Source organism: Oncorhynchus mykiss, chromosome 18, assembly GCF_057628025.1.
Source record: "Oncorhynchus mykiss isolate SJ-2025 chromosome 18, ASM5762802v1, whole genome shotgun sequence".
NCBI lineage: Eukaryota > Metazoa > Chordata > Actinopteri > Salmoniformes > Salmonidae > Oncorhynchus > Oncorhynchus mykiss.
Genome location: NC_143039.1, coordinates 40869767 through 40897102, shown reverse-complemented (window position 1 = coordinate 40897102; position 27336 = coordinate 40869767). Strand labels below are relative to the sequence as shown.

Below are 27336 nucleotides of genomic sequence, written 5' to 3'. Positions count from 1 at the left end.
CTAAGGGTGGAATCCTTTGTTGGGGAAAATGCAGAGAGATTGAGTACAGCGGGGTCGAGGCCCTCTTTAAATAGGGTCGTCATTTATTTTCAAATCACTCAAGAATGGGGTACTGTTTACTGTGAGTAATACAGACAATCAAGAGTAACTGATGCAAGACCATTTATCTTGACCCAGCTAGCCTGCTGTTCCTTCAGCTCAGCTAAATATGTACTGCTTACGATGCTGCAACATTTCTGCAATGTGCTGTCTCGCAGTCAAATTCAGAATAACTAACCCCCCCCATGCAGTCGCATTGAAAAGAGCAAACGGGTGTTAGTGGTTAGAGGAAAACAGGTGCGTGCGGTCACATCTCTTTAGCAGATAGATAAGGTTTGCAGTCACATTCAGGGGTTGCATGTTTTGTCACAATATTGTTTTGAACTTTATTTTTTTACTGATGCCCAACTGAACATTCTACTATGAGCGCTGATGAAGATTTCATCAAAAGTGTATAGTGGCTTGGAAATACAATGCCATTCAAAAGGAAGGCAAATACTTTGTAGGAAAACCTTTTGTCATCATTTTGATGTCGCTAGATTGACTTTAGATGCAGTATAACATTAGCTTGGGGAAGGACACCGGATTTTAGCTAGCTAACGTTAGCATTGCTAGGTATTTTTGACAAACTTTGCTAGCTAATGACAACATTGCCATCTGCCTAAAGTAAATTTGACGACATGATAATGCTGGCAAAGTTGTTTCCTGCTAAATATTTGACTACTTTAGCAATGTCATTTTATTTCCAGGCACTATAGTGTAGTTTAGACTAAACAGTAGTTAGCCTCCGTCCAGAATGACTGGCCTAATCACGAAGAGGGCGGCTTGAGAACGTTCATAACCATGGCATGACGCGACCGAGGTGGAACCTATGAAGAGGGGGTTGTGGTCACTCACCGATATAGACCCTCTTGCTGTAGCGCTGCATGAGCAGGAGCACAAACACATGCAGCGGGATCAGGTTGATGATGAAGACATATCCTCCCCATGCTGACACCTGCAACAGTAATACATGGACATTTGCAGTGGCACCATATAAAACCAATTCAAATCCTATTTAACACTATGACTGAAGTAAAAATGCTTCAACTTTAAAAGCGCCATGAAATTATGCAGCAACAATGTCAGAGAGACGCGGTGTGAAACAGAGGGGCTTATAGAACACTCTACAAAAACGTCAGCTGCAGTACTTCAAACGGCTCCATTGAAAATCACACTGTGTAGGGGGTACAGAGCACAGACGGCGAGGGATAGTAGTAAAATGTTTCATCCAGACCGCCTTTTGGGATAAATGCTCAAACTGACACAAACCTGCTTAGCCACACAATCACACACTGCATTCACAAGTCACTCATCTATGGTTAAAATAAGTTTTCCAATTACCCCTAATTACAAAAAAACAAGAGTCACCCTAGAAGGAGATAAATCGCCTCAAGTTCCTTCTGGAGTGGTTAAATGTAATTACCTTTTCACAGCCATTTGTATCTTTAGCTTTAGATGGTATGAGCTAATTAGGTACAGCTGAACCGTATGAAAACAGAGACAACTCTTTTTTTTGGACACAGCAGTTCTGTGAGAGATGAGGTTGCTAATTGAAAACAACACCAACCCAGAAGAAGTGCTGTTGTTGAGGAGAAAGTGAGGCCAGTGTCTCGCTCTGAGGGTCACATCCCGCAGCCTCCGGAACGTAATTTGAGCGTAATTTGACGAAACATCTCGCAAATCTACTGCTAATGACCTCGCCGTTGTGTGACCCCCCCCCCCCCATGGTTTTGAGGGTCAAATATGCAGGCAGCAATCTTCTGGAGGCTGAGATTCTTTGAGAGTACAGTCCAAAACTCAACCACCGAGCACAAAATACCTTGATTACCACCAAAACAAAGTCTGCTAAGAGACAGTGAGGTTGCTGAAAGAGATGGTCTGCACACAATCAATATGCCTGTAAGAGTAAACAATGCGGTTATCAATATAGCTCAGTCCTAAATTAAGAAACGAACAAAACCAATGTTTTCATTGAAAACTGATCACACTTCCCTTGAGAAAAACCTTGATCGAAACAATGTTTTTCCTGGTTAGGCCGCTAAGATATAGTCAAGCAAATATCCTTCCGGCAATAATAACTATCATGAACGTTATAAGCTGGAGATAATGTAGTTAGTAGATTCCCTGATCATCCTTCATCCTCATAACATCACTTGGGGGTATTGAAACATCCAAGTGACATCCCTGTAAGGCTTTCATGCAATGGTGTGACAGTAGTTCTATGAGAAGAGCACTTGTCCTTGGAGTAGCTTCCTTTACAATACAATTAAATAAGAAATCCCACTATGCCCTCCGACGAACCATCAAACAGGCAAAGCGACAATAACAGGACTAAGATTGAGTCGTACTACACCAGCTCTGACGCTCATCGGATGTGGCAGGGCTTGTAAACTATTACAGACTACAAAGGGAAGCACAGCCGAGCGCTGCCAAGTGACACGAGCCTCTCAGACGAGCTAAATAACTTCTATGCTCGCTTCGAGGCATGCAACACTGGTGCATGCATGGGAACATTAGCTGTTCTGAACGACTGTGTGATCACGATCTCCTTAGCCGATGTAAGACCTTTAAACAGGTCAACATTCACAAGGTCGCAGGAGCCAGACAGATTACCAGGCCGCATACACCGAGCATGCGTTGACCAACTGGCAAGTGTCTCCACTGACATTTTCAACCTCTCCCTGTCGGAGTCTGTAATACCAACATGTTTCAAGCAAACCACCATAGTCCCTGTGCCCAAGAACACTAAGGTAACCTGCTTAGATGACTACCGACCCATAGCACTCACGTCTGAAGCCACGAAGTGATTTGAAAGGTTGGTCATGGCCCACAACATTGCCACCATTATCTCAGAAACCACTCCAATTTGCATATCGCCCCAGATGATGCAATCTCTATTGCACTCCACGCTGCCCATCCTCACCTGGACAAAAGGAACACCTATGTGAGAATTGACTACTGCTTAGCGTACACCATAGTGCCCTCAATGCTCATCACTAAGCTAAGGACCCTGGGACTAAAGAGCTCCGTCTGCAACTGGATCCTGGACTTCGACGGGCCGCCCCCAGGTGATAAGGGTAGGTAACAACACATCCTCCATGCTGATCCTCAACACGGGGGGCCCTCGGGTGCGTGCTCAGTCCACTCCTGACAGCACGGTCAGGCACGACTCCGACACCATCATTAAGTTTGCTTATGACAACAGTGGTAGGCCTGATCAACGACAACGTTGAGACCTATAGGGAGGCCTATAGGGAGGAGGTAAGAGACCTGGCCGTGTGGTGCCAGTACAACAACCTCTCCCTCAACGTGATCAAGACAAAGGAGATGATTGTGGACTACAGGAAAAGGAGGACCGAGCAAACCCCCATTGTCGTCGGCGGGGCTGAAGAGGCTCAGTTCCTTGGTGTCCACATCTCCAACAAAGTATCATAGTCCAAGCACAATAAGACAGTCATGAAGAGGGCACGACAAAACCTATTCCCCTCAGGAGACAAAAGATCTGGCATGGGTCCTCAGATTCTCAAAGTTCTACAGCTGCACCATCGAGAGCATCACTGCCTGGTATGGCAACTGCTCGGCCTACGACTGCAAGGCACTACATCACTGGGGCCAAGCTTCCTGCCATCCAGGACCTCTTTACCATGTGGTGTCAGAGGAAGGCCCTAAAAATTGTCAAAGACTCCAGCCTCTTACAGCTTCTTACCCCCAAGCCATAAGACTGCTCAACATCTAATAAAATGGCCACCCAGACTATTTGCACTGCCCCCTTCCCCCTCGTTTACACTGCTATTCTCTGTTTATTATCTATGCATAGTAACTTCAACTCTACCTAATGTACATATTACCTCGACTACCCGGTGCCCCCGCATATTGACTCTGTACCGGTACCGCCTGTATATAGCGTCGCTATTGTTATTTTACTACTGCTCTTTGTTCGTTTCATTTCTTATTTTTCCACTTACCACGTATTTTCCTTAAAACAGCATTGTTGGTTAAGGGCTTGTAAGTAAGCATTTCACTTTAAGGTCTACACGGGTTGTATTACAATTTGATTTGAATGAGGAAGAACTGTTTCTGTAGGTTACAATACACGCAGGAGGAAGGGCTGTTACGCTATGTTAGGGCTTCCTATGGGCCCAATGCTAGCCTGTTAGTGTGTGCACCTCAAGCTAGCATTTGGCCCAGTGACCCTAATGGGCAGGTCTTATTGCAGTCATAATGGGGTCAGCAAAGAACCAGACACCGTTAGAGCCTAGACTTTAGCCATTATCTTTACCCACACTCCACTGCTTATCTGGCCACCCAGGGGCCACTGTGAAGAAGCATAGGGAGACGGAGGGTATTGTAGTGGTAAACGGGAGGGTAGGGGTCTTGCTATGGGGCTAGATTGGCTCAGAAGGGGGCTGAAGAGGCTCAGGCACCTCTGCGGGGGGTAGGATGCTGGAAACAGAATAACCGGAGATGCTGTTGGTCACCAACGGGGGAATGAGACGGCATTAGTGGAGTAGATAAACTGGGGCTGTGGGAGAAAGTTGTTTTGATGAAAGTCAGGTGGGGACTGGGGAGGTAGGCCGCAACGCTGCAAAGCTCTGGATCGATTTTTACACTGTAAAAAGGGCCATTGCTGTGATCATTGCTGGACTTCTAATAATAACCTCCAGAACGCAGGACATCTTACAAACAATCACCTGAAGAGCTGACATGTGCTGCTGAGAACCTCATAAATACTTTATGAGGGAAAAGAACTTGAGGGCGGGAGAAGGGGGCTGCTGTCAAGGTAGGAGTGAGCCGTCACAGGAACTTAGGGAACACAAGATCTCTCCCAGGAGAGATCGAATGTCACGCATCTCACAGTAGTGCTTTTTGCAGTTCTTGTCCATCATGTCATCTCAACTGAGCTTCTTCTCTCCCTCCCCCGGGCTGATTAGGACAGAGCTGAGCACGGAATCTCTTGCTGGCCATCGCAGATGTGTCATCTTCGATTAAGCCTCATTGGTGAGTATCCTTAATCAACAGCGGGATGGGAAGAAGAGGTAGAGGGGTAGATATTGCAGCATGGCGGGCTGCACCGGCAAGCCACAAGGGAGATACAGGCTTGCCGTGTTGCAAACAAACCCTGCAACAGGAGAGGCATCAGTCAGGCATCAGACCACAGAAGGATGTTGGTGGGAGGATGGGTAGAGCGGGGTTGTGACTAGAGGGAGTACAGCTGTGACCGAAAGTTACTTTTTGTAGCAAGTCAGGAGAGCATTTTAGCTAACCCTAACCCTAACGCTTCTCCGGACCTAATTATAGAAACCTTCTGCGTATGCTCCGCTAACCTGCTACGAAAAAGGCAATTCTGATCGTAGCTGTACTCCCTCTAGTCAGAACCATAGAGCGGGCGGGGGAAGCCAAAATATTATCACACTCCAGATCTCTGGAGGCGTATGAGTGAGACATACAGAATGAGGGGCTTATACAATTGCAGTGGTTTCTCAGTGGAAAATCTCCCTGCTCTTCAAATGTGGTCATTAGAGGCTTTCGCCTTCTCTCTTCCTGCAGGAGCTTGGATCCTGGGAATCAAAGGGAGCTGGATCTCTCCAATGCGTTTCAATTGACATCTGTCTCTTCCTGGGCTGAGGGGAGATTTAACTGAAGAAGCTGGAAGCAGGAGATTGCAGATGCTCAAAATCACCAATTGTACACAAAGAGCGCTCTGGGAGGCAGTCAGCTCTGTTCATCTTTTATCTTCTCGCTCCATCGACCCCCTGACAGGTCGGGGGATTCATAAATAACGTTTAATGTGTCCGGTACAGACTCCTTTTTAACACCACATTTTGACATCTACGATCGCTCTCAACTATCCTTGGGGCTATCTTAATGTAATCATGACTTCCAATTCCCAGAGATGGAATGCTATGTCGGTGGAAATCAATGACAATGTTTTCTGTGTGTTTCCGGCCAATAACTAAGGTTCTTTGACACTCACCATGTAGAAGTAGGAGAGGCAGCAGCCAATGGACCAGAACACCGAACCAGTCTTTATTGACTTCACCTGTGAGGGGGAGAACAGGCACAAAGGGTTAAGGACTGGTAAACGTTTTCGGTCATTCTGTCAAACATATCATCCAGGACAACAAAGTTAATAGCACTTTCTAACTCCCACAGTATGCTTTAACAGCCGACATTCACTTGATGGAACAGTGGAAAAAGGTGCGAGTGAAACACCATATAATATCAGTGAAACCAAAACAGGGGCAGGCGGTGTTCTCCTGGCATCCGCCAAACCCAGATTAGCCTGTCGGCCTGTCAGATGGTTGAGTGTGATTCATCACTCCAGAGAACGCAATTCCACTGCTCCAGAATCCAATTGCGGCGAGCTTTACACCACTCCAACCGACGCTTGGCATAGCGCATGGTGATCTTAGGCTTGTGTGCGGCTAGTCGGCATGGAAACCAATTTCATGTGCTGACGTTGCTTCCAGGGGCAGTTTGGAACTCTGCAGTGAGTGTTGCAACCGAGGACAGACAATTTTTTACACGCTACAGCCTGCGGCGGGACTGTTCTGGGAGCTTGTGTGGCCTACCACTTCACGGCCGAGCCGTTCTTGCTTTGATGAACTGACTTGTTGCTAAGGTGGCATCCTATGACAATGCCACTTTGAAAGTCACAGCTCTTCAGTAAGGCCATTCTACAGCCAATGTTTGTCTATGGAGATTACATGGCGGTGTGCTCGATTTTATACAACTGTCAGCAACCAGTGTGGCTGAAATAGCCGAATCCACTAATTTGAAGGGGTGTCCACATACTTTTGTATATATATAATGTATGTACATTAAAAACTGGGTAAAGTGACTAGGCATCAGCATAGATAAGAGTAAAATACAGAACAGAGTAGCAGCAGCATATGATGTGCGAAAGTGTGTCTGTGACATTTGTATGCATGTGTGTGTGTGCGTGGGTTTTCGTGTAGTGTGTATATATAGTCTTGCGAGGGTGCATAGAGTCTGTGCAAGAGTGTCAATGCAGATAATTAAACGGTTACCCGGACTAATTAATTAGCAGTCTTATGGCCCGGGAGGTGAAGCCGTCTCAGAGCCGGTTGGTCCGAGATTCGATGTTCCAGTACCGCTTGCCGTACAGCAGCAGAGTGAACAGTCTACGGCTTGGGTGGTTGAAGTCTTTGGAAATCTGAGGGCGGTGCATTTGCCATAACAAGTAGTGATGCAGCCACTCAAGTTGCTCTCAATGGTGCAGCTGTAGAACATTTTGAGGATCTGAGGTCCCATGTCTCCCGAGGGGGTGGAAGCTCTTGACCTGCTTCCCTACAGCCCTGTAGATGCGGATGGGGGCATGCTCTCTCTTTTTCCAGTAGTCCACAATCAGCTCATTGGTCTTACTGATGTTGAGGGAGAGGCTGTTGTCCTGCCACCACACTGCCAAGTCTCTGACCACCTTCCCTGTGAAGTGCAATTGACATTGCGTCATCTGTGGATTTGTTGGGGCGATATGCGAATTCGAGTGGTTCTAGGGTGTCTGGGATGATGGTGTTGATGTGTCATGACCAGCCTTTCAAAGCACTTCATAATTACAGATGTGAGTGCTACTGGGGATGATAAGACATTTAGGAAGGTTACCTTGGTAACAGGGACAATAGTGGCCAGCTTGAACAATGTTGGTATTACAGACAGACGAGGAGAGAGTGAAAATGACTGAAGACATGCTTCTACAGGTGCTTCTACACCTGCATTGCTTGCTGTTTGGGGTTTTAGGCTGGGTTTCTGTACAGCACTGAGATATCAGCTGATGTAAGAAGGGCTATTGAAGACACTTGGCAGCTGGTCTGCACATGCTATGAGAACGCGCCCTGGTGAGCGTCTGGCCCAGCGGCCTTGCTAGTGTTAAAAGAGAGGGCTGCCTGGCATATTAGTATGCTCCTAACACTAGCTGGGACTGCTGGTTACCTGGTCTCACCCCACAGCCTGAGTCAACACATTAAAGGGACCATGTCTGAAAGACTACTGGGGGAAAGTGATGGCAGGGAGCAGGACAGGCAGCGGCAGGAGCACAGACTTATCGAACAACATCTGCGGTACACATCAGTCACACTTCACTTGATCTGCTGATGAGGATTGACTAGCGGTAGAAAGCAGGCCGGTCCGAATATATCCACGAGCAGCGGAAAACCTCTATCCTCCCACCTATTTTAAAACCAACCCTAAATGGTCTCCATGTCATGCTCGTTCCCGCCGATGAGGCCTCACCAAAGCGGCGCCATCTGGTTTTGACACGGGTGAAACTACAGAGCTCCTCGCAGGTAATACTGAGGGAGCTGACAAAGAGGTAGGCCACTGCGGAACTCTGGAAGCCTATAGCTTTCCCAGTGCCACAGACAATTAAAAGGGAGCTAGCCTACACTCTACCAGGGCTGGAGACTACTATGCAGAGAATGTGCACGGTCATGTTGAAATAAGTCCCCCCCCTCACACACACACACACACACCACAGCAATTCAAGCAGGGCTAATTAAATCCGAGCCTAGAGAAACTGGGGAATTAGCGGGACAACAATGGAAGCACGGTGGAGAGGGGTAGCGGGAGGGGGGGGGGGGGGTAGCGGGGAGTGCTAGTGTTAAAAGGGGCAGCTCTCTGGGATGCAAGAGGATTCAATTATAGATTAGGGAGGGGATGAGGTGGGGCCGACCCAGGCAGATTAAGCGGCTCGAGTTGAATGGGTTATTAGCAGATAAAATGAAGGAGACGGATAATGAAGATTGGGGAGAAGAAGCCTGGGAGAGGTTCCCGTTTTAGCATTTGAGGGAAGGGCTAGAGAATGAGAGAGAAAGAGAGCAGAAGAGGGGGAAAGTGGCGAGACAAACGTGGGTAAATGAGACTGATACTGAAAAGCAGTGACGCATGGCCAGGATAATTGTTTTCCGGGGCTCTCGCCAAAATGGAAAGACCACGGTGTGCAAGTTTGTTTTTCTCCACCGATGGTGCCGTTACAATGATGACGCGCCACTTAAAGATGCGACGATAAGCAACGGCCACCCGTGTCACCAGGAATACGCATTGACTGCATTCCAAATCATGGCACCCTATTCCCAATATAGTGCACTACTTTTGCCCAGGGCCCATAAGATGCCATTTGGGACACGCTCGTTGTTTTGGTTCAGTCTAAGACAGGTATGGTCTATGTGGAATGACAATGAAAATATCCCACGAAGCTGCAACAGCTGCTCCTCTTACAAAACCAAATATTGAAATGATACATATCAAATCATTGTGCAACGATCACGACAGAGAAGGTCGCTTATCACAGTCGGACACTGCAAGTTACAGAGAATGTCCCTGGTTGCGTTTTAGCGGTACACGAGTAAACGTAAAATGCACCGCATCAAGCAAATTATACGTTGGCTGTCTGTATTTCATGTGACAACAGTGGTGGAGAGCAGATAGCGGAGCCAGCCACGGCTCTGACATTCACTCATAGTGTAGGAGGTTCTCTGCGACACTCTGGGCGAGAGGTTAAACACTTTCACAACTCCGGCAGCTCCAGGGTGTGCATGTGTGTGGCTAGTTGATGAAAGCAGGGGCTCTTCAAACCAAGTGTCGTTATCAGCTCAGTCACACTCGCCTGAGTTAACATGACACAGAGCACTCCATAGTGCTGATATGGGTCTTCAAGCTGTGGAAGCAACAGTTGAAGGCGTCTCAAGCCCCCGCAGTTGTTCCGATATGTCCGTACTTAACAGGTAAAGTGTCAAGCTGAACGACGTCCACTGACTGATAGATTGAAAGAGAAACAAGTTCAGGCACAACGCACAAATTCAAATGCATGACTGGACAAACGGACACAAGGTCCTTTCTACCATCCCGCAGTGCTCGCCATGGGTGACTAACATGTGACGCGTGGTGGGAGAGAGCCCGCGTCACGTTTACCTGCGTGAATACCGGTGTGTCCTTGGGCTTGGTATGAAAAAGAGGACAAAGCCGGGAGGAGGAAAAATAAATATATCTACCGCACTCCCCGTTTGTTAGGAGCGCTGTTCAGTTTTACTCCTGAAAAAATAAATAGGATGCCTTAGTGTGGAGCGGTCCTGGCGATTATCAGCTTGGCTGGCATCTAAGCCCCTCTAGACAAGTGAAATGAATACTGGGGAGCTGATGGGGAGCCTGGTGCCCCCTGCCAAGGTCGGCTTTGATTTGTCCATTTACAATGCACTTCAATTTCATCTAGTCATGTGAATACATTACATGCACCTGCATCGGCCTCAAGTCATCAGGAAGCATAATGTACAAAATGTGGGAAGGAGTAGAGCAGTGCGTGCGAGGCTGTGACAGTAACGCCATTGAAAGGAGAGGACACACTGGTGGCATAAAGTGTGTTTATTTTGCTAAGAATCCTACTTCTATAGCACATGGTCCATTTCCACTATTGTAAGCCATTGCGCGCATAGATAATACTTCCACCTCGTCTATGTTAGCCTATCCAATGTCTGGTCAGAGCTGTCATTCTGCTAGGCCTATCAGGGCAGTTTCTAGCATTAACAGAAAAAAAAGGGTTACTGTTCAATTGATCGAACTGTTCAAGTGTGGTAAATAAGAAACATGTTTCACCGCCAACCTTATTTTTGATTACGCGATTTTTTAAAGTTCCCCAGCAGCGACTGAAACATACAAAGCAGCACACAATGTCCCAGACAGTCAGCAGACTGAGCTAAGGTTATCATGATTTAGTCAGTGTATCAATCATTTAACCACACCAAAGCAGCTATTAGAGCATTCAGAAAGTATTCAGACGGAAGCCACTCTTCAGTAAAAGGCGCTTGGAGTTTGCAAAAAAGGCACCTAAAGGACTATGAGAAACAAGAGTGAACTCGTTGGCCTGAATACAAAGCGCAACGTCTGCAGGAAACCTTGCACATCTTTAAGGTGAAGCATGGTGGTGGCAGCATCATGCGGTGGGGATATTCTTCAGTGGCAGGGACTGGGAGACTAGTCAGGATCAAGGGAAAGACAAGACCTCAGACTGGGGTGAAGGTTCACCTTCCATCAGGACAACGACCCTGACAACACAGGAGTGGCTTCAGGACAAGTCTCAAACTCCTTAAGCAGCCCAGCGAGAGCCCAGACTTGAACCAAATCGAACATCTCTGGAGAGCCCTGAAAATAGCTGTGGAGGGATGCTCCCCATCCAACCTGACAGAGCTTGAGAAGATCTGCAGAGAAGAATGGGAGAAACTCCCCAAATACTGGTGTGCCAAGCTTGTATCGTCGTACCCAAGAAGACTTGAAGCTGTAATCGCTGCTAAAGGTGCTTCAACAAAGTACTGAGTAAAGGGTCTGAATACTATGTGAGATTACCGTTTTTTTAAAATGTTTAAATACATTTGTCAATTTATAAAAACGTGTTTTTGCTTTGTCATTATGGGGTATTGTATGTAGATTGATGAGGGAGGGAAAACTACTTCATTTAAGAATAAGGCTGTAACGTAACAAAATGTGGAAAAGATCAAGGCGTCTGAATACTTTCCAAATACACTGTAGATATTAGAACATTAAGGACTGAAAATCTCCTCAAATAGAACCTGTCCCTCCCTTCCAATCAATGGGGCATGAGTATACGATCAGTAAACACACTGAAAAAGAACATCCAACTGGTACTTCAGAGTGTTACAGCGGCAATAGTGGGTTTCCGGGACAAAGATTTAGTCTGGTCCTGGACTAAAAAGCTATTTTGATGGAGATTCTCCATTGAGCTTGCTCTTTAGTCCAGGGATACGGCTTAATCTGTGTCTGTGAAACCAGCCCTAAATGTGTTAAAACATCAAATAAAGGATCTAAAAAGTATATTTAAATGATAAAGGTCGGGCTGGAAGGGGCAGGCTTACCCATAGGTAGTAGGTGAACTGCAGGGCAAAGATGGCGATGCCCTCGTTGTCGAAGGAGCCGGCCACAGAGCGGGAGATGTACCCAGGCACGATGGCGATAAAGCAGGCAGCCAGAAGCCCCGCCCCCTGGTTCCACAGCTCCCGAGTCAGCAGGAAGGTGGAGATGGATGTCAGGCCGCTGAAGACTGGAGCCAGGAAGACGCAGACGTCCCTGATGTGCACCGTCAAGTGCAGCAGGTTCAGCACGTAGTGGATAAGGCCTGCGGTGACCATCAAACCTGGATATACCTGGAGAGAGAAAGAGACGAGCTAGAGGGAGTGGAATGGGAACATTTATGGCACCTTCATGCAAATGGATGGGGATATCAGTCTTGTCCTGGATATAAAATGCTGACTGCCTTTTAATTAACCCTAACGTACTTTAACTTTATCCGCTGAGCAGTTTGTCGGAACTCCACAGGTCAGGCAGGAGAGTGATACATCAAGAAAGTGATGGCTCGCTGTGTCCACTTGACATGCCACAAGAGTGAGTCAAGTTAATTGAATCTGCTCTGGATTTACACTTGTGGAAAACCAGGTAAGGTGATATTCTCCACTGAAATACTGACTAATTGCCGAATTCAAGGCTGAGACCTCAAATAGCCAAACCTTAAGGCTCGGTCTATAATGCATGACACTGGTCCTAATTAGGCTTGTGTGAAAGGTTTATGAAGTCTGGGGGGGGCTGTGTTTCAGCGTGAGTGATGCCTTGAGGTATGCTATGCCATGCAGAGGAGTCCAGGGTACTTTGGCAAGTCTCTGCCTGCAGTGATTCTCATTTCTAAATAGCTAGTCATAGCCTAGGAGGGCTAAACTATCAACCAGGGTCTTATTGCACCTCCCTCGCAAATCATCCAACCCAGTCGCCCTGTCCTGAGGATTGAGCCTAGCAACTGCTGAAATAATCACTGTTTGTTTGCCCTCCGAACAGATGCTCGGCTCTCTGTAGTCTGTATTACCCCCATATTCTTCTGAATTTGTGCCCTTCAGCTTGAAAATGTGCCTGGTCCATTTCTTTACAGTAACAAAGGGCGGTTTATTGGCTTGGCAGAGCCCTATTGTTAACGAGTGTCACATTTCTTCAGTCCTCAAATCTTATCTACGACTCTGGAGAGGGAGCGGCTGGCCGATGTCCCCCTTGAGTGGGAGAGAAAAGATGGATCTGCAGAGACAGTCACATTAACTGGTATATGCTCATCCGTCGACTAAAGGCGTGACCCTTCGTGTTAGCATACAATGAACGAGGGCTGTCAGACTCATCTGCAGCCGTTTGAATACAGAGAGGGGAGAGAAGGAGAGCTAATGGCGGGGAGGGATAAAGGAGGAAGGGTGCAGGGGTGGGTTGCGGCACACTGCTTAGGTCCCTGTTCGGAGAGGGGTGCTAAAATGTATGTAGACTAGCAACAAAGGGTTTTTGGGGAACACCACTCTGAAGAAATGGCAGTGACACCGTTCAGGTGTTAAAGTAATGCCTGAAAAAAAGTCGGGCAACTCTTGGGTGTACTTTACAATCTGCATGGGATGGATTGCATTTGATACAGTCAAGCTGCACTTCAAGAGGTACTTAAACAACCTATCCCTCAACGTAACCAAGACTAAGGAGATGATTGTGGACTACAGGAAAAGGAGGACCGAGCAAGCCCCTATTCTCATCGACGGGGCTGTAGTGGAGCAGGTTGAGAGCTTCAAGTTCCTTGGTGTCCACATCAATGGTCCAAACACACCAAGACAGTCGTGAAGAGGGCACGACAAAGCCTATTCCCCCTCGGGAGACTGAAAAGATTTGACATGGGTGCTCAGATCCTCAAAAGGTTCTACAGCTGCAACATCGAGAGCATCGGTTGCATCACTACCTGGTATGGCAACTGCTCGGCCTCCGACCGCAAGGCACTACAGAGGGTAGTGCGTACGGCCCAGTACATCACTGGGGCCAAGACCCCTGCCATCCAGGACCTATATACCAGGCGGTGTCAGAGGAAGGCCCTAAAAATTGTCAGAGACCCCAGCCACCCCAGTCATAGACTATTCGCTCTATCCGCTTGGCACCGGAGTGCCAAGTCTAGGATAAAAAGGCTTCTCAACAGTTTACACCCCCAACCCTTTTACGCTGCTGCTACTACTCTCCTTTTAGCATATATGCATAGTCACTTTAACTATACATTCATGTACATGCTACCTCAATTGGGCCAGTGCTCCGGCACATTTGCTAACCGGGCTATCTGCATTGTGTTCCACCCACCAACCCCCTCTTTTACGCTACTGCTACTCTCTGTTCATCATATATGCATAGTCACTCTAACCATATCTACATGTACATACTACCTCAAATCAGCCCGACTAACCGGTGTCGGTGTCTGTATATAGCCTCGTTACTTTTACAGCCTCGTTACTGTTTTTCCACTGTCTTTTTACTGTTGTTTTATTTCTTCACTTACCCATTGTTCACCTAATACCTTTTTTGCACTATTGGTTAGAGCCTGTAAGTAAGCATTTCACTGTAAGGTCTATTCGGCGCACGTGACAAATAAACATTGATTTGATCATTAGATTTACAGTAACAAAGCCACCAATAGGGCTGTGACACAAATAAACGTTGATTTGATCATTAGATTTACAGTAACACAGCCATCCATAGGGCTGTGGCGGTCATAGAATACTGTCAGCTGGTTGTCATGCAAATGACTTCCGGTCTCAAGGTAAATGACCGTTAATTCACAAACACGTTGAGCATCTCCAGGCCTCCATGTATACAAGCCACTGACATGCACCTTTGGAACATCTACATTTAAGCGAGCCAAATAAATCCATGTAAATATACACCATCACAACGAATCCATGATTCATTTTAGGCAGCTCCAAAGAAGCTCAGAAGAACAGAATGTGTTCTGGCTATGCAGAAGGAACACCTTCCTAATATTGCGTTGCACCCCTCTTTGCCCTCAGAACATCCTCAATTTGTCGTGGCATGGACTCTACAAGGAGTTAAGTGTTCCACAGGGATGCTGGCCCATGTTGACCCCAATGCTTCCCACAGTTGTGTCAAATTGGCTGGATGTCCTTTGGGTGGTGGACCATTCTTGATACATACGGGGAAACTGTTGAGCGTGAAAAACCCATCTGCGTTGCAGTTGACACACTCAAACCGGTGCGCCTGGCACCTACTACCATACCCTGTTCAAAGGCACTTTCGTCTTGTCCATTCACCCTCTGAATGGAACACGCACAATCTATAAAACAATTACTGTAATTTTCCCTTTCATTCTCTGAGAGCACGGGGAAGAAAAGCATGTCTCACAGCTTCAAAAATGGTCTCTTCCTCTTCAGCTACACTGATTGAAGAGGGTTTAACAGGTGACATCAATAAGGGATCCTAGCTTTGACCTGGATACACCTGGTCAGTCTATGTCATGGAAATGGTTGCGAGACAGTGCATGCTCATAAGTCCCGTGCCATTATTTTATATTACATGATTTTATAGGAAGAAGAATATAATTGAATTTAGCTGAATAAAATGGGATGGATATTTTTCCCCATTCTGAAGCGTACATGAAGTGACTAAAGTGTTCATTTGAAACAGGTCCTATATATGCTATATTTGGAGTTATTTGACAACTGTAGTTGTGAATGATACAAACCTTAGAATGTCTTAGAAATCAAAACAGATATGGGCTGAATGATGCCCATAGGCTATTGATGATTTGAAAAAAGTCAAACAAAAGCTTGACCTCTGTTCCTTGCCCCAGGCTGCATACGTTCTCATCAAGTGATCATGTTTTCACCCATCGAGACTATTTTCAATTTAAATCACTCCACACATAAACCACTGAGAACCATTGAGCATCTCGATTTGTGACAGGTGATATTCCTCGCAAGTAGGCCAGTGCTTAATTTGGTAAACGTTGGGGAACCGCTATAGAAACATGCTTTCACTAAATCGTTGACAGCCCCCTCTCTCTGCACACTCAAGGAAGGGAGGAAGGAGAGAAAGATGGAAACGCAGGGGTGAGATATTCTGTAGCTATAAGGGTAATGTCAGCCTATTATGAAAATAGAAAAAAATCCCTATTACTAGGCTATTCAAAAATGTAATTCACTAGAACATTCTTATTTACAATTATGGCATACCCCGGCCAAACCTGGACGACGCTGGGCCTATTGTGCGCACAATTGATTAGGACTCATCAGCCACGTGGAATTTGAATGCGGTCATCGCTCATGACCGCCGTTAATACGGTCACTGCAACAGCCCTAGTTAGTCATGCATTCCCTATACTCTTTTGACTGTCAGAAACAAAGAGTACGAGCTAATTTGCTTTCACACTACAGTATTCCCACAACTGCCGTGATTTCTGAGACTTCATAGAAGCACTGTTTTCAGAACAGGTGATTTGTTACATTCCGAAGGCTGCCTGACAAAATTCAAAGGCCCTTCATACCTTGTAGACTGTGTGTAAGTACCATCAGGACAGCCGAGGGAAACACTTCTCACCTTCATAGTGGAATCATGTGTCGGGGGAGAAAAAACATGTAGAAAAACATTAATAATTATTACATTATTATTGAGCCAGGTAGCTGACATGCAGCAAAAAAGGTTAACAGAGGTATCTGCCAGAGGTATTGAACCTGGATCTACCATCAGTTTGCATTTATTTCCATGTTGCTGGGCATTTGCATTCTGTGTACCCAGCATCAGACCCACCTGTGGTTTAAACCCTGCTGCACTCTCAGCGCTGACCGGTAACCTGGCATGCTGAGCATCAGTATGGTTCATTGCCTACACACAGACTTGTTATCCGCAGGTTAGGATGTTCGGATCCCTTGTGCAGGATGACTGAATCCATTGCTGCCAAACAGCAACACCTGCCATCGCTACTAGCCTATATTCCATAGCTGCAATATCTGCTGCTGTTAAAACGACTGACAATAGTACTGAGTGCTGACATGTCTGGCTGTCTTAACTGCTCGGGGCTCATCTCCCACCACCCTGAAGTAAATACATTGTACAGGGCAGGGAACAAAGAGAGACACTTCAGCTGCCAACCTAGGTGGAGAAAGTGATGGAAGTAACAGAGGGAGCCATTTCAAAAGGTTTGCACTACCAAGGCTGGCGAAAACCGTCGCCCCATTAGCTACTGTGCTCACAGTACAGAGAAACATGCCGGGAGCTGGGAGGAAGAGCAGGGTCGTATTGTATTCACAGTGCTCAGTGCACATTTTACAGGTCCACCCAAAAATACGAGGCTCCGCCAAGGGAGGAGAATGGGAGATAAAGCCTGCAGAACCAGCAGGTAGTAACTCACGGTGAAAAAGGTTGTGATTTCCCAACATCTGCTCTTGTTGGTAAACAGTCATGGGGACCATAGCAGTCATGGGGATTCCGCCAAGTTAACACAGCTCACTGGTTGCTTCCGGAGCGTGACTAAGACCAAAGAGCACTGGGGGAGGCTTATGAAAATGTACGGTCCATGGTGCTTCCTCAGCTAACCACCCACTACAACCACACAGGGAGTCTAGGCCTATATTTATTATGTGTTCATCCAACATGCTCATTTTTCATTGGGATGACTTAAGCTTGATCACAGAAGGGAACGTGTTAAACTTACTGTGCCCCCCACGATCCTCCCCAAGGGGTACCACGACCTCTCGTCGAACCAGTTGAGGAACTCGTAAAACCCATTTGTGGTCAGATGATGTGTCGACCTGTAGTTGAACCTGTGGGAAGACGGAGAATATGGCTTTGTTTGGTACAAGGCAAAAATAAAACCGTGGTACACAAAAGCAGGTAGCTAATACAAATATCTTAAGATATTGTTGAATGTGCAATCAAGTATTATTTGGAAAGAATAGCCTTATTATTTCCTGATTCTACAAGAAAGGTGGCCAGTGTTGCTGCACATGCTTTGTATCATTTGAGAGAATAGGCTTCCCTTCAGCATGCAAGCTTTTGCATTGAAGCCAGTAACGCTCCGATCAACTGCAAGTTCAATCACACTCATAATTCTGCAATCTCACAAAGCCTCACTTCTAACAATGTCCCCAGCCAGCACAGGTTCAAGTGACCCAAAAAAAAGTGTCTTCAAGAAATAATCAAATAGCTAAATTAATGCAACCGAAGAGATTTAATGGTTTGGACTGCTATCGAGCCACAAACACTAAGAAAAGCAGACACTAGGAAGACAACTGCCAGAGAAAAAGCAACCATTAAGTACAATTCATGGGCACATTATCTCGTCGCCTCATTCCGTGTGGTTCCTCTGTGGAATGCCCATATATGCGTAGGCCTGTGTGTTAACATATCCTTGAAAAAGAAGAGTCTACTGCTAGTGCAAGTTTGAAGGACAATTACCAACTTTATCTGACCATACGGAGACATCCCAAACTTCCAACCCGAACAGTCCGCATGGTTTGCGTGACATCGCCGCTCTGAAACGGCAAACTTTCATTTAATTTCATCTTCTCTAAAGATTGTGAAATGTCTGCCAGAAGCCACTCTGTAAACGCTTTGCATACAGATTCACATGTGGTTTCTTGCTTTGCTTAGATTCCATGCTAGGCCATGAGTTCAATTAATATCTAAAATCTTCATATGGCTCAGCGCGAGGCAGTGATGTTAAATTTCAAGTGTAAAAAACAAAGAAACAGTTTATATGTAGGGGACAGTTGACGTAACCAGAGTAATATAATACACTTCATGAGTCAGTTGTGCAATCAATGCGATGCACCTGTGGCTCTGAAATAAGGACATCCATCCTTGGGACAGACCACGTTGGTCTGCAGAAACAGCCCCAACACTGGTATAGCAAAATCCTTCCCTAATACTTTGGCTCCATAGAAGTAGATTCAGGAGATTCGAGCCAGCCAGGACACGGTCACTGAGCTGCTGGGAGACAAGAAGCTCACACATACATCCCAAAATGGGTGGCAAGCTCATTAATCACTGCATGGTGATTTTTCTTCTACACAACTAACCTGAAGGATTCGTATCTGCAGGTGGGGAAAGGGGATGGCCAAAATCCTTCGATAAAGTGCTTGGGGGACAAATTCTAGTCAATGGCGGTCTTTTCTAGGCTTACGTTATTTTATATCAGTTTGTACACACGGGAGATTTAAAGTTCTGGCGCTTTTAAAAGGATTTCTGGTATCGAGGAAATAGGCTTTGAACAGTGACAAAAGCCAGCAAGGAACAAAGAATTAAAGGATGTAAACAAACACTTGCACTATTCATACGTCTGGTGCACTTACTGTTGCAGTTCACTTTCAAGTAGAATAGAACACATGCTTTTGTTATGGCTCATCCATTATTCACTGACTGACACGTCTAGTGAGGAGACCAAGCTACTGTTGAGCACAGACAATGCACACACAATGCGCACACACCTTATATTGCAGTGCACCTGAAGCTGGCTATTCCACAGAGATGGAACTAGGACGGTTTATCCCTGTGGCTCCTCATGCAGTCAGATCACATTATTTTATAACCTGAGACTGGACACTTTTCACAAGTTTGAGCATGAGCCAGCAAAACCAGTGTTTCTTTCAGACTCTGGAGCATGGAGAGACCAGCCAGGTATAAGAGCTGCCCAGCAAAGAGCACTTACTTCCACAACCTAACCTCTCATACCCTACACAGGGAAGCTATTGTTCGTCAACTGTCAAAGCACAGAGGCGGAAGTAGAGAGAACCACAGAAAACACTTATAAAAACTTCACCCGCTGCCTCACCATATTCACAAAAAAAACATTTTCCAATGATCTCATGGACAGCAGAGCAGAGTGTTTTATCCTTGCACTTGTCACATTGATGGGGCGGATAATGTGGCCTGCCAAGTGCATTAGCAATTTAATGCATAACTGCCTAGACGGTCCCGGCCGACAGAACATCACTGCACCATCAAGTAGTGAGCAGGTGAGCTTCAAGCGACACTAACCCCTGCCGTTTAAATCATGTCTGGCCTGGGAAGCATGGAAATGAACTAAAATGTGGCTTACGTGTCAACTCTGGAGCAAATTATTCACAGCATCTTATGTATTTGAAATTGGTTGGGGATGCCCTCAGGCATCACAACTAATTTCTATCATGTCCGTTACAGATATGAGTTCTCCATTGTTACAAAGCCCTCGTTCAGTGCATAAAACAAAAGGGATTCCCTTTGTGGTTCATGACCCGATAACGTCTTGCACCTTGGTAACCACATAATCAAATGCATCATTGGTTTTCCTGCTCTGCTCCTGCTGTTTGGATAAATGTCCAAATGGACTTTTGTTCCCGGAGTGCACTTGCCACCTTGACTAAGCCTAATTGCCCGCTGTCTTCACACTATGGATAGATTACCTGTAAGTGTTAAGAGTTCAGGGAATTAACCACGCAGTGGTACCAAATATTAAGCTGGGGCTGCCTGAAACACAACAGCTCAATGTTGAACATGGGCGCTTGGTGATTTCGTAGAATTTGCACACGAAAGCCCACACAAGTCGCAAACAAACCAAGAACGCACAGGTTGGGAGCAGACCCATCTGCAGAGTGGTGACCTTTTCAAAAAGCTGGTCACAATAAATAGCCTACATCTGGTTCTGCCTTTAACTTCGGTAAAAGCAAGTAAAACATTTTTTTTTTTAAAATGCTTTAACTTCTGCAAATGTATCAGTCAAAGTCAATGTTCTGAGCTTCTCTGAGCTCATTGAATAGTTAAATAAAATAGACTGCAGTGCCTGTGATTTCTAGAGCAAACAGTACACCTGGGGTTCAAGGTTGGCCAATCTTCTTGATTGTCTTCAGGTTATCCTGCATGGATTTGTTGATTCCGACTTTACACACCTATGGCATGTCTTATTGCCATTTCAGATTTTTTTTTTTAAATAGAAAAAGTATTGCGAATAAACGCCAAATGAAGTGAATGGGGACCAACTAGCAACAAATCCATACTGGAGTCGCGACTCCTGCATAAGAGTGAAACGCCTTCAAAAGCAGGTATGGGAAAGAACAAATGCAAGTGTCAACTCTAGAAGAGGAGGTTAGGAGTAATATTCCGAGTTGCCACCTAAATGAAACATTTGAATAACAGGATTACAAATACATACACCAGAACTAGCTTGATAATGGTCACTTATGGGATGTTCCAGTTGGATTACTTGGAGTTGAAGCATTACAGCAGGCTTTAGGAGACCCATGGGAGATTAAGGACCATCAGCCAAGGCTCTACCAGTGGACCCAGTCTTGGCTACTTTCCATACGACTCAATGGCACTCGGGGGGAGGCCCCACCCACTAGGCAGGACTGTGCACACAGAGCCTATTCCCCTTCTCACTGCATGCTCATGTGACTTATGTAGCTAAATTTGATTTTAAAAAATGAATAAAATTACGCTGGATAAAAGTAAATACAAAATGGTATATCATACACTGTAGTTGAGAAAGAAATGGGAAATCAATTCTGCTTTGAAAGTTGAAAAACGTGTAACCCCAGTTTTGAGAAAATGGCCCTTGAATATTTTTGTTACACCTACTGGAGAGTTCGTCTACATCCATTCATCATCGTTCACACCCTCTTAAGCCTTAGTCCCACCCATCTCTTTAAGGATTCATGTGAGGCCATGTGATAAACTTATACACTGCTCAATTTTTTTTAAAGGGAACACTAAAATAACACAATCCTAGATCTGAATGAATGAAATATTCTTAAATACTTTTTTCTTTACATAGTTGAATGTGCTGACAACAAAATCACACAAGAATGATCAATGGAAATCAAATTTATCAACCCATGGAGGTCTGGATTTGGAGTCACACTCAAAATTAAAGTGGAAAACCACACTACAGGCTGATCCAACTTTGATGTAATGTCCTTAAAACAAGTCAAAATGAGGCTCAGTAGTGTGTGTGGCCTCCACGTGCCTGTACGACCTCCCTACAACGCCTGGGCATGCTCCTGATGAGGTGGCGGATCATCTCCTGAGGGATCTCCTCCCAGACCTGGACTAAAGCATCTGCCAACTCCTGGACAGTGTGGTGCAGCGTGGCGTTGGTGGATTGAGCGAGACATGATGTCCCAGATGTGCTCAATTGGATTCAGGTCTGGGGAACGGGCGGGCCAGTCCATAGCATCAATGCCTTCCTCTTGCAGGAACTGCTGACACACTCCAGCCACATGAGGTCTAGCATTGTCTTGCATTAGGAGGAACCCAGGGCCAACCGCACCAGCATATGGTCTCACAAGGGGTCTGAGGATTTCATCTCGGTACCTAATGGCAGTCAGGCTACCTCTGGCGAGCACATGGAGGGCTGTGAGGCCCCCCAAAGAAATATCACCCCACACCATGACTGACCCACCGCCAAACCGGTCATCTGGAGGATGTTGCAGGCAGCAGAATGTTCTCCACGGCGTCTCCAGACTCTGTCACGTCTGTCACGTGCTCAGTGTGAACCTGCTTTCATCTGTGAAGAGCACAGGGCGCCAGTGGCGAATTTGCCAATCTTGGTGTTCTCTGGCAAATGCCAAACGTCCTGCACAGTGTTGGGCTATAAGCACAACCCCCACCTGTGGACGTCGGGCCCTCATACCACCCTCATGGAGTCTGTTTCTGACCGTTTGAGCAGACACATGCACATTTGTGGCCTGCTGGAGGTCATTTTGCAGGGCTCTGGCAGTGCTCCTCCTGCTCCGCCTTGCACAAAGGCGGAGGTAGCGATCCTGCTGCTGGCGTTGTTGCCCTCCTACGGCCTCCTCCACATCTCCTGATGTACTGGCCTGTCTCCTGGTAGCGCCTCCATGCTCTGTACACTACGCTGACAGACACAGCAAACCTTCTTGCCACAGCTCGCATTGATGTGCCATCTTAGATGAGCTGCATTACCTGAGCCATTTGTGTGGGTTGTAGCCTCCGTCTCATGCTACCACTAGAGTGAAAGCACCACCAGCATTCAAAAGTGACCAAAACATCAGCCAGGAAGCATAGGAACTGAGAAGTGGTCTGTGGTCACCACCTGCAGAACCACTCCTTTATTGGGGGTGTCTTGCTAATTGCCTATAATTTCCACCTGTTGTCTATTCCATTTGCACAACAGCATGTGAAATTTATTGTCAATCAGTGTTGCTTCCTTAAGTGGGCAGTTTGATTTCACAGAAGTGTGAATGACTTGGAGTTACAGTGTGTTGTTTAAGTGTTCCCTTTATTTTTTTGAGCAGTGTATATCTGGAAAATGTAGCTAGACTCTTACCCGTATACATGGATGAACGCTTCACGGCAGACTGTAACCATTTAACTCCATTTTGTTTGTAGTTTTGTGTCAAGTACCTCAGGTTCACATTGACCGTGGCTTGTGCAGAAAGTAGCCATTCACTTTTTCCTACTGATTTGTCGATAGAGCCTGCTAAATTCAGAGCCTTAATGTTGAGAAAAGTAGCAAAACTTTAGTTCTCGATGGCTAACGTTATATCTTTAAAAAAACGGCATGGCAGAAAGGACTGTCAACACATACTGAACAGTTCACGTTATAGACAGAAGCATGCTACATGGCAGACCAATCCAAACTCATCGCCACATGTCCATCCATTATGTCAGCCAATCATGGCTAGTGGGAAGGTTCCTCACTTTTTCTATGGCTAAACCAACTAGGCTCGTAATTTAAAAATTGTCTTCGTATTTATGGATGGAATACAAGGTAGTTATTAAGGCACATGAAAGTTCACATGTTCCAGAAGGCACAAAAATGCATTTTGATTAAAAAAATTATGTTTACGTTCAAATGGCTGTACTGTGAAGTAGTGACGTGCGACATACGCCTAGTTTCCTGAAACAAGTCACATATGGCGGAAAAGAGTGACACTGGTTTACTATAATACTGCAGTGTCCAACAGAGACAGAAGCTGGACGAGAAGACGTTTTGGCGAATGGGCTGTATTCCTATTCACACGACACGGTTAAATTACTGCACTCCGTGCTCAACGATCCGTCAAGTAATTGCATTTTATGGATGTTTGATGGCAATATTGTGCAGATGCTACAGGAAATTAGTAGATAATTCTGGATTTAAATGTTAACTGTAATTACTTACTCACCAGTATACAGGCTTGATGAGGTTCTGTCACCGCTGATTTAGTGGTGTTTGCATGAACAAGAGCGGGAAAGAAAAACTATATGCTCATAAGATCAGTATGTGATGAATACCAAATTGAGCTAATGATTCCGCCAAGTCAACGGAATGAGCAATAAAAACAAATCTGCATAATTTCAGTGTGTAAACACTTGCTGAAACAGCAAAGAACTTGTATCTGATCATGTGCATGGCTTCCAGAGATAAACCAGCATCCGCGGAACGTCGTTAAATCACAACACCATGAAAAATCTGTCAAATTATGAACAAAACTAATTAATGTCTAACTAAAAATGTCACAATTTTTTACTTTTCAAAACAAGCCAGCTGGCTGTAGTTGTTGGGTAACAATAACAGATGGCTGCCACTTCAGCTCCTAGGTGGGGCATACTGCCATCATGTCAATAAGCAAGGATCTTAGCAACTGTCTATTCAAATCAACACGTGAAAAATGACAAGTTATGTAAAGCCATCTGCAGAGCACAGACATAATTATGATATCCATATTTATTGTTCATGGGTAAGGTGGGAAATTAACTTTTTGGTCTACCAGGCACTGACAGGCAGATTTTAAATGTACATTTTTTTGTGACCTGCTTCTTTTAACCAAATGTGTTTGGTTAAAAGTGCCTGCCCTGCCACAAAATGCGCTCCTAAGTAGAAACGTAGAAGTTCACAAATCCAAGTGAACAATGACTAAAAAGTTTGTAAATAAACGTTTTCGGGAGTGATCCATGCTCAATCATTACGTGAGACAAAAATGTTCAGCTGGCCCTTTAAGGGATGGGCCGTTACACTGACCCTCACTTGTCTGATGAAAAACATTTCTCAGACTGCGATGTCTTTGTAGTCAAGAAACACAAGGACAAAGTCACACTATAGTTGCGTTTCGAACCAACTTCTGTGAGCTTTGGATATAAATACATTTTTAAAAAGTTACCAAATGCTCTGTGACCACTTGGCAACGTGGCTAGTGAAAAATGCATTCTTATCCGTGAATGACAAAGTCTATCTGCATTTGGCGGGTGTTAATTTCCAACCCTGTTCATGGGTACAACGGAATTAAAGCCATTTGAAAAGGCATTGAAACATTTCTGACTGTCAAGTTTGCCAAAATCGTTAGTGCTTCTAAAATTGTCCTTTTCAATAGCTGTTCAATAGCATATAGCCTAGTTCTGCTATATTTGGGCCTAGCCTGGGGAGAGAACAGACTAAAAATACAAATAAATAAAAATCGGTCTGGTTTATTTGCTCCAGATTGACGGAAAGACAAAGAGCAAATAAAACAGAGTGTTCCTGTAAAAGGACACTACGGATAAGTCTGATAAAAGTCTTCCCTGGATTCTTATTGCTGTAGCCCCAAGGCAAGTAACGAAGGTAATGGACATGTAAGACTGTCTTTTAAAAAGGAAAGGTTTGAAACTAATTATAAACGGAGTGTTTCAAGCATTGAATGCCGATTGGCTGACAGCAATGGCCGTATACCGCGGGTATGACAAAATAGTTATTTTTACTGCTCTAATTACGTTGGTAACCAGTTTATAATAGCAATAAGGCAACTTGGGGGTTTGCGACATATGGCCAATATACCACAGCTAAGGGATGTGTCCAGGCACTCCGCGTTGCGTCGTGCTTATGAACAGTCCTTAGCCGTAGTAAATTGGCCATATACCACACCCTCTCGGGCCTTATTGCTTAAATAGACACTCTAGAACCCACTGACTTTCAATTCAGTTTTACTGCTATATTGACTGCCCAGTTATGCTATTACATTCACTTTAAAATGACCAAATAAGAATGTGAACATATCACAATTCCTCTAACTCAAACTCACTCAGAGGCAGACTGACGCTACCATCTGACGCATTCACAAGCGGTCTGACTTGACTCGATCATCAAATCATTTTGTTATCGCTCCCCGACATTTTGAAACTCTCCCTGACCGAGTCTGTAATACCCATGTTTCAAGCAGACCCCCATAAGTTACCTTGCTGTTCTTGGGCACAGGGACAGTCTAACTAAATAGCCACGTAGCACTCATATCTGTAGACATGAAATGCTTTGTGAGGCTGGTAGTGGCTCACAACATCATCATCCCAGACCCACTCCAATTCGCATATCACCCCAACAAATCCAGCAATGACTCAATCTCGGTTGCACTCCACACTATCCTTTCCCACCTGGACAAATGGAACACCAACATGAGAATGCTGTTGATTGAACACTGAGCTGTAGTCAACACCATAGGTTAGTGATGAGCTTGGAGGGAACTAAGGACCCTGGGATTATACACCTCCCCCTGCAATTGGATACTGGACTTTGACAGGCCGCCCCAAGGCGGTGAGGGCAGGCAACAACACATCCTCCACACTGACCCGCAATGCAGGGGCCCCTCACCGGTATGGAGTCCGTATACTGTGGTACGAGGTAGTTGGGGTGATTTGAATGAGGTAATATGTACAGGTACGTAGCGGGTGAAAAGCAGAATGTCCAGGTAGCCGTTTAACTTTTCAGCAGTCTTTTGGCTTTGTGGTAGAAGCTCGCTTAGCAGGTGGGGGGCTACCTGTAGGTATTACCTCATTCAAATCACCCCAACTACCTCGTACCACAGTACATGGACTCCATACTGGTACTCCTTATTAAGTCTATATATATCCTCGTTATTGTTAGTGTTACCTTGTGTAACTATTATATTTGTTTATCGTCTTACTTTCTAACTGCATTGTTTGGAAAGGGCTCGTAAGTAAGCTTTTCACCATAAAGTCTACACTTGTTGTATTTGGCACAGTTAGATTTGCATGGTTTTGCTTTCTGGCGCTCAGCAGAAACAGAACTATGAGCTCAGTCATGGACAATGCACACATGGAACAGTTCAGCAGTAGCCTGGCTCAATGAGAGACAGATTGAGGGGGTTAGAGTGCTTGCTAAACATGTTCAGGACCTCTGGAGGTCAGCGCAGTTCTAAAACAAAGAAAACGCATAGGCTTACAAGAGTTTCAGAACGTCGCTCAGCAAGTCCCTGCACTGCATGACCAAACTTTAAACAAATGTGTACACGGCTAATGAAAAATAAAATGGTTGTTTAGCCTCATGGTACAGGCATCGACGGCTGGCAGTGGAGCATGCAGAGCGGGCAAATTCTATTAAAAAAAAACATTTCATACTCGATAGATTGCAGTTTCAGAAACAAAACAAAAACGAGGTTATGAATAAAGCTGTTGCCAAAATGTGTTGTGGCCCTTCCTTTG

General features: G+C 45.4%; 1 protein-coding gene across 2 annotated transcripts in view; it reads right to left on the bottom strand.

Moving 5' to 3' along the window:
* Positions 1–27336, bottom strand: part of LOC110496034 (dolichyl-diphosphooligosaccharide--protein glycosyltransferase subunit STT3B) — an 85477-nt gene that overhangs the window by 20663 nt on the left and 37478 nt on the right. For both annotated transcript variants that reach the window (XM_021571666.3, XM_021571665.3), the window contains exons 2-5: positions 17603–17711; positions 11961–12248; positions 6056–6121; positions 937–1036 (exon numbers count right to left, since the gene is read on the bottom strand). In XM_021571666.3, coding sequence (XP_021427341.1) covers positions 937–1036; positions 6056–6121; positions 11961–12248; positions 17603–17711 — 563 coding nt within the window. The remainder of the gene's footprint in view (positions 1–936; positions 1037–6055; positions 6122–11960; positions 12249–17602; positions 17712–27336) is intronic.